We start from the raw sequence: 13,017 nt of genomic DNA, 5'->3' as shown, positions 1-13,017 counted from the left end.
CCATCTTCCTTTGATCTCTGCACATCCTTCACTTCTGCCCTGGAAGTGAGCTGTCTGACCTTCCCATTGTCCTACCCCTGGAAAATAGGCCCTACATTTCCTCCAATGTTTCCTCCCTCAGATGTATTGTGGGGCTTTATTCAGGTAACATTCGGAAAGTCTTAGCAATTATGGCTTGCATAAAGGCAGCATTTAAGAATGGTAACTATGGTTGCTGCCATTCTATCTTGACTTATCAAAACTTGTGCAACACCTTTAATGCTGAGGATGGCAGAAAGCAGCCTGGGTCTTCCACTGAGTCCTCCCTGTCTTTCACAGCTCAGTTTAGGGAAGGGTAAGATGGGAACAGTCACCAAAAAAGAAAGATCATTGCCCAACACCCCCCTTCCCCCTGTTCTGGCAAGTAGCCTGGGTTCGAGAGCAGGCTGTCAGCTATATCTTCACCACTTTTCTCTGTAGTGGAAACTCTGTCTGTCCTCAGTTCAACCCAGGAAGTGCTAATGAGTTTCTGGGTGCTGTCTTTCATGTACATGTGCCCAGTGAGTGCTTCCTTCCATGGTCCCCATGTCATCCTGTGACAAGTTCTGTGATCTGATATCCAGCATTGTCCTCCAGGAAGGCATCATCTCTGAATCTTCAGCATTTTCTCAACATGTCTAGAAAAGACTCATCAACTCATCAAGAGCCAAAGGTTTTCTCCAAATTTCCAACCTCCTATGCCATACCTGGGAGAACTCTATCATGAATAACACTTTCTTCTACCTGGTCAATAAATCACGTATCTTGCAGCTAGTTGTGTGACCGTCTGTGTATACGTGAGAGAGTGAGAGCTGGCAGCAGGCCCACGAGGGGCTCCTTGGCCCTGTGCCCATAATGCTCCTCTAGCTTCTCAGAATCTCCCTGGGTTTCAGGATTCTCTCACCTCTGCAGTCACTCTGCAACCCTGTGAGCACTGCCTGCCCTTTGATTGGCCTGTTACATAGTGACCTGTTAAAGCAAACTAGGAGCTGCCCACAGTTTGCCCGATCCTGGAATTCTCCTTCTCAGGGTGGCACTGGCAGATAGATGCTCTGAGGGTGGCCAGGAGCGTCAGGTGTCAGGGCCTGGCCTCCTCACATGACTTCTCTACACCCCCACATTAGGAGGGAGTAGAGGTCGGAAAACCTCCCTCACTACCACTGGTATCTGCTGTGCATGTCTTATGTGAGATGCTAGGCCCCTAGGTGTATTAAGAATATAAACTTCAATTCAAATTAGGGTGAAGGACCCTTCCCATTCTGATGCCCTGTTCATAAACAGTGCTCTTGCCAGGCTAGGCTACCTTGAGTGTTCTCACTGACATCGAGGCTCAGGACTTGAAAAACATTGTTTTCTCCTGGGTATGTATCACTTAGTCTTACAGCCATAAATGGTGATTGATATTCCTTGGGAAGGACTACTCCCTCCGACAGCCCAAGGGCCATTTGTACCAGGTTTCACTATGTCCATTCCACTGATGGTTGATTTCCTAACAGATTTCATGATCAGCAACATAAATGGGAATTATCGTCAACAAGCTAAGAAGAATGTAGTAGGTCCATATTAGCATGGTGTGATCTCAGAAACTGCTTGTTGAAGAACAGATACATGCAACATGACACCATTCACATAAATAATAAATAACACAGAGAACAACCAGAAACATCATTTATGGATTCCTGTGTGTGTGATCATGCAGTGCTTCTCAGAATGTGCACACAAATCACCTGGGACCGTGATGAACTGCCAGCTCTGAGTTAGCAGGTCTTGGTGGCGCCTGAGACTCTGCTTTCTAACAGGCTCCCAGAGGTGCCAGTGCTGTGCTGCCTTGGGAGGGGTATCTCTGGTGAAGGGAAACTGTCCTTTTCACCTTCTTGCATGTATCAATGCCTTGGATAGTCTTGCCTCACCTGGTTGGCGGGGCCTCACACTTATATCCTGGACTGCCAGAAACTGTAAGGCATTCTCACCCACAAGCTTTTGTTGAAATAGGTGTTTCCATGGAGACATGAGAGCTGGCACCTCCTATTCCACTGTCTTGTTCCTGTCACCCAGATTGGTTATTATTCCATGTAAAGGCACACATGGAGAAAGACACTGACTTTCAAACCTGTGTTTTGATTTTCTAGGATATCGAATACAACCAGGAATTGAATGAAAGCTATGGCAATATCACCTTTCAATGTGAGTGATGCTACTGCATCTTGATGCACTTTGCTCAGGGATTGAAGGGTCAAGGCCACAGTCAAGTCCCATTGGGTCTTTTCCACCATGACATTTAAATAATCCGTCTTTTCTTTTTTTTTTTTAGTTCTGTATCAACCTATCACACCACTGTCCATCAATGCGTTCTGAGGGTTGGAAGTACACTGAGTTGGTTAAGGAAAGAGAATCAAACCTGTTGCAAAGACCACACAGGAGAACTCCTAAAGGCAGAACAGTGTGAATGGGATTACTCACTAGGTCACACATGCTCAGTTGCGTCCGAGAGCTCAATCTGCCTGAGCATCACAAATGAAGTGAGGAAGCTCTGGTCTCGGCCTCCAGCTGGACGGGAGACACGGGTCCTGCATTAGTTTCCTGATTGAGCTGGAACAAGTCACCAGGAACTCAGAGGCCAAAACAGCCATTTTTTTGCCCTGCAGTTCTGGAGGTCAGACATCTGACCCGTGGCCCTGGACCAAAACCAATGAGCCCCGTGTCTGTCAGTGTACTCACATCACCTTCTGTGTCCTTTCTCAGAGTTTTAAAATTTTCCCCTTGGTAGTTTTCTAGTGTATTCTTGGTTGTTAATTGCTGTGTACTGTCACCAGTTTGTTTGTTTCACAGTGTAGAATATTTAAGTTTAGAATTAGCCAGCTGGACTCAGTTTAGAGGACCCCAATTTTGTTGGCAACTTCCAAATGATCACATGGGGAAGGCAGGTGAACACATGTCTTCTTCTCTCCATCAGGCCTGAGCAGGGTGTTGGCTGTGGCCATGTCAATGTCGTAGAGCTTCCTCACAGCCTGTTTGGCCTGGTGGCTTGTTGGCCTTTCTGTGAACACAAGTGTGCCCTTGTCTTCTGTCTTCTTCATGGCTACCTGGGTGGACAGGGGTACAGGACAATGGCAGAGTGGTCAGGCTTGTGTTTCCTGGGCCAGACATTAATGCTGCCTCCTGAGGCACAGTGTTTGACTGTGGCAAGGTCACTGGCATGCAGAGCTTTGTTGTGTTGCTTTTTACGCCTTTCACCTCTGCTTTCTTTGTCTCCAAAGCCTTTGGTTTGGCTTTGGCTGTGGCTTTGGCTTTGGCTTTGGTGGTGGAGGGGCCACGAGCTTCCTGTTTCTGTGTGGGCACCATTTTCATGAAAAGGCTGTTTGTTTATTGAATGATTAGTTATTACCATGAGTCTTTGCTGGTATAGAGAAATGCTATTGATTTTTATAATTTGAATACTTCAGCAAAATTGAATAATTTCTCAATAAGTATAATGAAATTTGGTCCAATAGTTTGTGAAGTCTTGGTTTTATAGATATACAATCATAGTATTGCAAAGAGTGGGAAAGTACCTGCTCCAATACTTAGGCCTCTCTCTGTCTTTTTTTCTCTTCTCCTTGTAACTTTAGCCAGAACCTCTAGGGATGCTGAAATATTGAAACCATACTTTTGGTACCTGAAATTAGTACAGAACTAAGGCCCATCCCACTGACTATTTTTGTATTGCCTGTGAGCTGAGACATTTGCAATCAACATAATATGAGGAACACTATTTTTCACCCCAGTAGAGTAAATTTTCAAGAATTTTATTCAAAAAAAGGAATCTGTTCCTCTTAGTAATACATCTGCATTTCCAAAAAAAAAATTGTAGTCAATGTTCTATTTGAATTTTATCCAAAAATGTGGAAATATTCTTTTTCTATTATTATGTCAGTACCTATATAATACCCTAATTTTGCCACTTTTCCTGCAAGACGTAAAATACTGGTATTTACCACCCAGCCCAACAGAGAAGGACTTTACTGGCCCCTTCGTTATACCGTGGCTTTTCCTCTGATCATTGTTTGCTGTGGTGACTTGTGCTGCACTGTTCCCCAAATACACGAGTTTGTCAGATTGAGCCCCCCAGGGCGCCTTCCATAAAGTGAACATGTAAGTATCTAATTGTGAGATTCAGGAGATATTATTTTTTTAAGATTTTATTTACTTATTTTTAGAGAGGGAAGGGAGGGAGACAGAGAGAAAGACAGAGAAACATCAATGGGCGGTTGCTGGGGGTCATGGCCTGCAAACCAGGCATGTGCCCTGACTGGGAACCGAACCTGCAACACTTTGGTTTGCAGCCCGAGCTCAATCCACTGAGCTACACCAGCCAGGGCAGGAGATACTATTTTAAAAGATTTTATTTATTTATGTTTTGAGAGAGCAGAAGGGAGGGAGAATGTGAGGGAGAAACATGGATTGGTTGACTCTCATATGCATCTTGACTGGAAAAGGATTCAGCAACTCAGGCTTGTGCCCTGACTGGGAATCAAACCAGTGGACTTTTGCTCCACAGGACAACACCCAAGTAAGTGAGCCACAGTGGTCAGGGCTCAGGGAATGTTTTTAAGTTGCCCTCTTACTGCTCCCCTTGAATGGCTTCAAGTTGAATGGAAAAAGCAGAGATAAATGTCAAATAAACTTCCAGTGTAAATATCAACCCAGGACACCCTGAGGTCATGTGGTATTTCAAGATTGACAAGGGAGACTCCACATCTCCCTTCCCAGCTTCAGACACTCTGCCAGCTGAGCCTCTGGTTCCAGGACACACTTGAGTTGAAACCATCTGCTCCTGGAAGCAGGCCCATCAAGAAGATACCAGCTGTTGGGCTTTCTCAAATTATATACATTTTATTGATTAGGCTATTAGTTTTGTCTCACTTCCCCTCCACCCTGCACACATCCTCCTACTCGCATTCCTGACCCTCCTTAGTTCATGTCCATGGGTCCTACATGTAAGTTCTTAGGCTTCTCCATTTCCTATACTATTCTTAACCTCCCCCTGTCTGTTTCCTACCCACCATTTATGCTATTTACTCTCTGTACCTTTTCCCCATTCCTCTCTCCTTTACCTGCTGATAACTCTCCATGTGATCTCCATTTCTGTGATTCTATTCCTGATCTATTTGTATGCTTAGGTTTTTGTTTGTTTTTTTTTTTTTTTTTGGTTTGGTTGTTGATAGTTGTGAGTTTGTTGTCATTTTACTGTTCATACTTTTGATCTTCTTCTTTTGCTTAATTAACATCTCATATAATAAAGACTTGGTGATGATGAACTCGTTTAACTTCAGCTTCTGTGGGAAGCACTTTATCTGTCATTCCATTGTACATGATATCTTTGCTGGACAGAGTCATCTTAGATGTAGGACCTCACCTTTCATGACTGTTGAATACTTCTTTCAGCCCCTTCTTGCCTGCAAGGTTTCTTTTGAGAAATCTGCTAATAGTCTTATGGGAACTCCTTTGTAGGTAACTGTCTCCTTTTTCTTGCTGCTTTGAAGATTCTCTTCTTCCCTTTAACCTTGGCTAATGTAATTATGATGTGCCTTTGTGAGTACAACCTTGCGTCCAAGTTTTTGGGACTCCTTCATTTCCTGGACTTCCTGGAAGTCTATTTCCATTGCCAGATTGGATAAGTTCTCCTTTAATACTTTTTCAAGCAAGTTTTCAGTTTCTTGTTGTGCCCCTTCTCCTTCTGGCACCCCTATGATTTGGATGTTGGAACATTTAAAGTTATACTGGATGTTCTTAAGCCTCTCCTCATTTTTTTGAGTTCTGGTTTCTTCATTGTATTCTGGTTGAATGTTTATTTTTTCCTTCTGGTCCAAACCATGGATTTGAGTCTTGGTTTCCTTCTCTTCGCACTTGTTTCCTTTTATTTAACTTTTCATAGCCTTTTTTTCCTCTATTTTGCAATCACACTCAACCATTTCTGTGAGCATCCTGATTAGCAAGTGGTTTGAATTGTGCATCAGATAGGTTGGCTATCTCTTTATCACTTAGTTGTACATTTTCTGGAGCTTTGATCTGTCCTTTCATTTGGCCCATATATCTTTGTCTCAGTGCACCTCTTACATAATAAGGGAAGGAGCCTTAGGTTCTCTCTAGGGCAGGGCAAACCAGGGCACTGTGCTGTGGTGCTGTGTATGTGTGGGAGGGGCCCAAGAGGGAACAATGGGGACTGCTTAGCTACCAGCCAGCTTTCAGTCATTTCCCTGTCTACCCACAAGCACACTGGGTTCTCGTGGTGCCTATTCCCAGGTGGCTGAGTTTGTGTATGGTCTAGGACCGTTGGGTCTCTCCAATGAACTCTCCTGTCAGGCTGGGAATGTCTCTCCCTGCTACAACCCCCACAGGCTTTTCAGTCAGATGCTTTGAAGCTTTATTTGCCTGTGCTGGAACTCTGGGTTTCGAGGTCTTTCTCCCTCCCCAGTTGTTCCTGCCAGTTTATGTGCACACAAATGTGGGACCACCTGCTCCACCAGCCTCCACTCCTACTGGTCTGAGAGCAGCCACCATGTCACGAGTCCTCTCTGCCTGGCTACCTGTGTCTGTCCCTCCTTCCACTCTGGATGAATCTTTGTTCTATAACTCTTTGATTGTAGGACTTCCATACAGTTTGATTTTCTGGCAGTTCTGGTTGTTTTTTCTTTTTAAATTTGTTGTTGTCTGTCTTTTTTGTTGTGTGATGAGGCAAAGTGTATGCACCTATACCTCCATCGTGGGCAGAAATCAGAGTGTACAAGTTTTATGCACCTGCCATGTGTCTGTAAAATATTGTGCTGAGTTAAATAGGTCTCTGACCACCAGAAGACACCAGCATTGTTCTTGAAAGATTATTAGCTCTTCTGAAACATTGTTCTGCTGTTCACAAAACCTTTATGATGATTCTGATGGGCTCCTTGAAGAATGGACAGTGGTTGGCTGACCCCTTGGTAAAGAAAGACAGAGGTGGGCATGCCAGTGTGCTGAGGAGAGCACTGCCCCTGGGGAAGACCTGGTCAGCAGCTCTGACAGTGACGGCCCAGCTCCCCAGCTCTCCACAGCTGCCTTTGGTTTCCAACCTGTCTGTTACACCTGCCTTGTAATACACACAGTGTTCCTCCGACCCCCGTGAGCACTGCCATTTCTGGACTCTGTGTGAAACACTCAGACGCAGGTATCTGCATGTCCCACACCCTCATGACATTCTGGTCCCAGTCCGTCACTTCACACATAGGACTCCTCTGAAGCCCAGATGTTAGGTAGTGATCTTTCCCCACCTTCTTTGGCCTCTCACATTTATTTCTTTCCCACCTAGTCCCACTGCCCTGAAGGTAAGTACAACCAAGCCAAGGAGTTGATTTTATTGCATCAACAGCAAACACCTGTGAAATGGTGCTTAGCTCCACTGACGCAGGCTCACCACGGGCATTGGCTTCATCATTGGGTTTCCCTGACCTGCACAGGAAAGCCTGGGGACTTGTTTGACTAGTGACATGGGAGTGGAAGGTGTCCATGTCATGTGCACCAAGATTTTTTAAAGCTCTCAGGTGGTTCAAAAGTGCAGCCAAAGTTGAGACACATCCCTGTAAGGACGGGATGGGATGGTTTCACTACTCTCTAAAGGAGAATCAAAAAACTGCAGCCATGGCAATGGGGTGTCTGCAGCTGCCCCAAACAGTGCTGTGGATATGGGTGGTTGCAGGTGGATGATCACAGATTGGCCCAGGTACTCAGAGAGACTCCAGGGAATGGCTTAAGGCCCTTCACAACCTCTCCAATGCCCTGGGCTCACATGTATCTCCAATGTATTTGGACGGGTACCTGGGGTGGGTATTACCTGGAGACTGAATTCATGCTCTGAGAACATCTGTGGGAGGGCTGTGGTCTCTTGGTGGCTGAGCATGTGCATGGCAAGTGCCTTCTTCCCGGTGCTGTAAGAAGGAGCCAGGTGTGAGGCTGAGAGTGAGGTGGCACTAAGGGATCATGGGCCACATTGGGAGGCCTCTTTCAGAAAGCCAGGGACTTGTGCTGGCTTCCCCAAACTCTCTGCTGGCATAAGAGGTGAGGTAGGCACAAAGCATGAAAGTAAAGGGAGCCCAAGGCAGTAATGGGGAAATGGGGAAGTATGAGGCTCCTGCAGGCTTCCCCAAGGGGATGCTTTTAGCACACAGGTGTCTCCGGACATTCGCCGGGGTTGCAAAGGTTAGAGTTAGGGCCTGTAGGGGCCCTGTGTTGGCAGGACTTGCAGGTAGTGGGTGGTTTGTTAGAGGTAATGCCACAAAGGTGTCTGGGAACCACAAGGTTTTGGGTATGACAACTCAGGGACCATCTGGGTAAGTCTAGAATCTGAACCAGGGTCTCGTGGTCATCTAGGATCCAGCTGGATGTGTGGGGATGCTTTTGGAGTCCTCACTTAGACCCAGTCGACGTCACTGCCTTTAGGGGCTTAGGAAGCAGCACCTCCCATAATGGCCCAGGGTCTACCCCAACCCCCTCTGTGGGGCCTGTGTCAGTGCAGAGCTGGGAAATCATTAGTCTGTCTCCCAAAGAGAGGCATTTCCCTGACTAATGTCAGAAATGAAAAATCACGTTCATAAAAATTAGAGGTTCCACATGCAAAGGCTAAGAGCAAAGTTATTTCCTGTTGTTAATAGTAGCTTTGCTGAGGTACAATCGACATTCAACTGCACATATTTAAAGTATACCACTCACCCTGACCACTGTGGCTCAGTGGGTTGGGGGATGGTCCATGGCTCTAAAGGTTTCTGGTTCAATTCCCAGTCCCTTCCCCTCTCCCTAATAATAATCAATCAATCAAACACACACACAAACAAACAAACAAAGAAGTCTTTAAGAAAAGTAAGGTATAAAGTTGGATAAGTTTGTACAGGGAGATACCCATGAAACCATCACCACAGTCAGGATAGTGAGTTTACCCATCATTCTCTGTAGTTTCCTGTGGGCCTTTGTGATTTCTGCCTCCCTCCCACTGTGCCACCCAACACCCCAGGCAACCACCAATCCACTTTCTGTGTTTAGAGTTTGCATTTTCCAGACATTATAGAAATGCAGCATAATTATTCTGAGATGCTTTCATGTTGTGTTTATCAAAAGCCCGTTCTTTCCTTATTGTTGGATCCTGTTCCCGTGGATGGGCATACCAGCAATTATTTACCCATTTCTGTTGATGGACATTTTCTTGGTCCTAGTTTTCGCCTATTACAAATAGAGTGCCTTTGAACATCACGTACAAGTCTCTGCATGGGTATATGTTTACATTTCTCTTGGGTTATAGGTATGAGTGGAATGGCTGGGTCATGTTGTAGGTCTATATTTAAGTCTTGTAAGAAGCTGAGCAACTTTTCTGGAGTGATGGTACCATTTTACATTTCCATCAGCAGTGAGGGAGACTTCCAGAGTCTCCATTTCCTCCCCAACACTTGATAGTTTAAGTACAAAAAATTATAATGTGTTCTAGAAATCCCAAACTTCCCGACAGTTTCCTAGAATCCAAAGAGAACACGTTAAGTGCCTGCATGAAAACAGTAAACTGTCATGATTTCCACAGAAAGCTTCACACATTGCTTCTTTGTCACCCATCACCACCCTGGTTGCTTTGTGTTCCAGAAGCCTGTGATGGTTTTCTTAGAATGTCGGAGACACCAGCTCTTTGGCTGATGATTCTGAAGTCCCGCCATCATGTTTAGAATATACTCAAGTTTTCCACACAGATGTTTGAAAATGTTGCATTGCTTTTGTTGAATTCAAACATACTTTTTCCCCCCCAAAACTGCCAAAAACCTTACATTGAGTGATACAAATATTCAATGAATATTGGGCATTAAGAATGAAAACTGGGTGGGAGAACACGCAATGACACGTGCCTTTCTTTCTCATTCTGTGTGTGTGTGTGTGTGTGTGTATACACACACACAAAAAACCCTGAGATATTGCTTCACCTGCACGGAGGGTCCTGACTGGACAGGGAGACAATACAGAGAAGGGCATGAGGGATGGGGAGTGTGCTGCACCCAATCCTTTCTGCATAGAAAGGATTGGGTGGGTGGGAGGGGTCTTCTCCCAGCATAAATCTACAAGCAGAAGCTCAGCTGCACTCACCCACGTAGGAGAGAAGTTGAGGACAAAAACATGTGGCAGTGCTGGGTGTGTGGGGGGAGGAGAGGGATGCTGGGAGTCTGTTTCTGCCTGCTTCAGCCTCCCCCACCCACACCCTGGTCACATGCTCTTCAGGCTTCAGCCCAGAGTGGGGTTCTAAGTGGGGCCCAGGGTCAGCTAGGACAAGTGGCCAGAGAGGGAGGGAGGTAATCACACCGTGGAGTCTGCTGTGGGGTGCTGAAGAAGCCTGCTCAGTGCACACATCCTTGGCCTCTGGCTGACACTGTCCATCCTACCCTCCTTCCCACCCTGCCCAGGGATGGACTGGGATCCAATTGTCCTTATGCCACCGGCCCATTTTTCATTTTTCTCTTCAGGCACATAATAGGAGTGCTCATAAGCAGAAAGTTGCAATAGGGTGGTGCCATGGAGATAGAGAGCCAGAGTGAGGGTGCCGGGGAGGGGGAATGGGACAGAGATGATGTGGGCAACAGCAGCATAAGGCCCTCCCTCCTCAGCATCATAGCCCAGTTCATCTTGCAGATCTGGTTGCTAATAGGCTGTCATCTGTTCTTGGAGACAATCCACAAGACACAATGCAGTGCACAGCCTTTGCCACTATTTGTCATGCTCAGTTCCATTGGCTCAGAGGCAGGATCACTGCCAGCCTTTCCACGGTGTCTAAGGTTATACAGACCTCAAAATACCAGTGACTGAGCATCCATTGAGTGAGAACTAGGCAGGATCACACAAGGGGCTGGGAGGACTTTTGAAAGCAGGCCACAGATGGGATGCCACAATCTCTGGGTTCACCGCCCTGTGTCTAGCTTTTCCTGTGACAAGGGCTCTTTCTGATTTGGGGGTGCAGAAAGGGACCAGTAGCACAAGGCATTAGTGACCCATAGGTTTTCAGAAGCCTCAGCTGTGGGCACTGGAGCCTTATCACAACACTTCTCACCTGGAACCCCTCCCCACCTGCTCTCCACATCTGCACACTCTGTCTATAGTTCAAGCCCCCGGCCTGTCCACAAGACCCACCTTTCCAGGAATAATTCTCTGACCCCACCAGCCCAGCAGTGCCAGACATTAGTCTGAGGTTTCTACACACACTGTCCCATTGAGTCCCTACAGCCATCTACAGACAGGTAGGATTGACCCCATAAGGGGACACCAAGGCTCTGAAAGGTTCAATTTGTCCTCATGGCATACAAGGGACAGAGATAGGAAGGAAGCCCAGGTCTGTGTGAATCCAAAGCCTGTGTTTGTAAGCACTTTCTATGTGATGCCCCCTCCCAGGCAGCACCCCCTTTCCTGACCCGCAGTGGTCCAGACTTGGTCCCACCCAGCTGGGTTCCACATCAGCTTGTGGAACGAAGTGTGTGTATGGAGGACGTCTTCCATCTCTCCACTTCTGCCAGAGACCTACGGCATATGGCGAGGTGCATGTAGTGACTAAACGTTTGTTCCTTCATTGTGGTTGAATCAGACACCCAGGAAAAGGAGTTAGAATGTGCTCAATACCAGACACTGTACTTTCCATACATTATTTTCCCCAGCCCTATTCTTATTGGCCCTATTAGAATGATTCTGACAGGTCATTTATGAACTGTCATCTTTGGTACACACAGTTTGTTTGTTTCTGAGCCTGGTTACGATGGAGTGACTCACCCACTGCCTCCCAGCACGTGAGTGGTGGAACCTGGGTAGTGCACACACCCCATTTCCCAGTAATACTCCATTCTTGCTACACATACTTGGCTTTTTGACTTCACGGTTAAATCTGGTTCCAAATGGCATCCTTTTATGGCATCCACTATCTCTTTTTTTCTTTTGAATGTGTGTTTTGTGTAATCAGATCACTAAGTAGATCTGGAACTGATGAGATGCCCAGGAAGAGTCTTAGCCTCTCATCAATGAATACAGAGCATCAGGGAGTGGGAGGGGTTGGTGGGGCCCTGGGGACAGAAAACTGGGCTCAGAAGGAATATAAAGGCAGAGGCACTGGATCGCAGAACCACCGTCAGGGAAAGACACATTCCAGTGACCCTCACTGAGTCACTGTTGTCCCTCCCGAGATGAAGCTGCTGCTGCTGTGTCTGGGGCTGACCCTGGTCTGTGCCCACCATGGAGAGAACCATGACGTTGTGACAAGCAACTTCGACATGTCAAAGGTAGAGTCGGGGAAGTGTAGGGAGTTCAGACTTTGGGGCATTTTGGGGGATTGTGAAGCCAGGTGACCCTCCCAGAGGGTGAGAGGTTTTGATGGTAGACAAAGGGGATGGTTTCTGACCTTGGACCAAGAGCAGTTGTAGCATGTGGAAAGATGACAACCCTTGGGGACCTCCATTCTCACTGCAGGGACAGTGGAAAGAGCTGTTTGTGGGGTGTCCATGGACCTGAGTTCTAATGCCAGCTTCACATCACCACTCTGAGGCCTGGGCCAGAAGATGGAGTTCAAGGAGACAGGGTTCATGCAGGGTCCTGTCTCTTCTTTTCTCTCCCCCAAACATTTTACTGATTTATTGCAGATTTCCGGAGAGTGGTATACCATTCTCTTGGCCTCGGGTGTGAAGGAAAAGGTAGAAGAACAAGGTAGCATGAGAATGTTTGTGGAATCCATCCAGGCCTTGGATAACTCTTCTCTGTTACTGAAATATCATAAAAAGTACGTATGGCATTTTTACTTGGGGAAAGAAACTAAATATGGTCTTCGAGCTTTACACATACACACACACACACACACACACACACACACACACAAAGACACAAACATGCACATTCCTGTGAGCACTTATATTGTGGGCCTGTGTCCAAATCAGAGTCCCTTATCACATACTGATCCTCAACCTGATCAACCTGAAGATTCTCTAGATTCAG

General features: G+C 46.4%; 2 protein-coding genes and 1 long non-coding RNA gene across 8 annotated transcripts in view; 2 read left to right on the top strand and 1 right to left on the bottom strand.

Moving 5' to 3' along the window:
• Window positions 1–788, top strand: part of LOC114514997 (major allergen Equ c 1-like) — a 21,680-nt gene extending 20,892 nt beyond the window's left edge. For all 4 annotated transcript variants that reach the window (XM_036022072.1, XM_036022073.1, XM_036022071.1 and 1 more), the window contains one exon: window positions 534–788. The gene's annotated coding sequence lies outside the window, so the exon portion shown is untranslated. The remainder of the gene's footprint in view (window positions 1–533) is intronic.
• Window positions 1–13,017, bottom strand: part of LOC118499780 — a 20,909-nt gene that overhangs the window by 2,485 nt on the left and 5,407 nt on the right. The window lies entirely within an intron of this gene.
• LOC114515305 (major allergen Equ c 1-like) overlaps window positions 12,152–13,017 on the top strand; it is a 15,489-nt gene continuing 14,623 nt past the window's right edge. For all 3 annotated transcript variants that reach the window (XM_036022075.1, XM_036022076.1, XM_028534669.2), the window contains exons 1-2: window positions 12,152–12,311; window positions 12,669–12,805. In XM_036022075.1, coding sequence (XP_035877968.1) covers window positions 12,216–12,311; window positions 12,669–12,805 — 233 coding nt within the window. In that variant the 5' untranslated portion in view covers window positions 12,152–12,215. The remainder of the gene's footprint in view (window positions 12,312–12,668; window positions 12,806–13,017) is intronic.

This window comes from Phyllostomus discolor, chromosome 3 (genome assembly GCF_004126475.2).
Source record: "Phyllostomus discolor isolate MPI-MPIP mPhyDis1 chromosome 3, mPhyDis1.pri.v3, whole genome shotgun sequence".
NCBI classification, from domain to species: domain Eukaryota; kingdom Metazoa; phylum Chordata; class Mammalia; order Chiroptera; family Phyllostomidae; genus Phyllostomus; species Phyllostomus discolor.
Note: the sequence above shows the minus strand (reverse complement) of the source record. Positions and strands in the feature narration are given on the sequence as shown.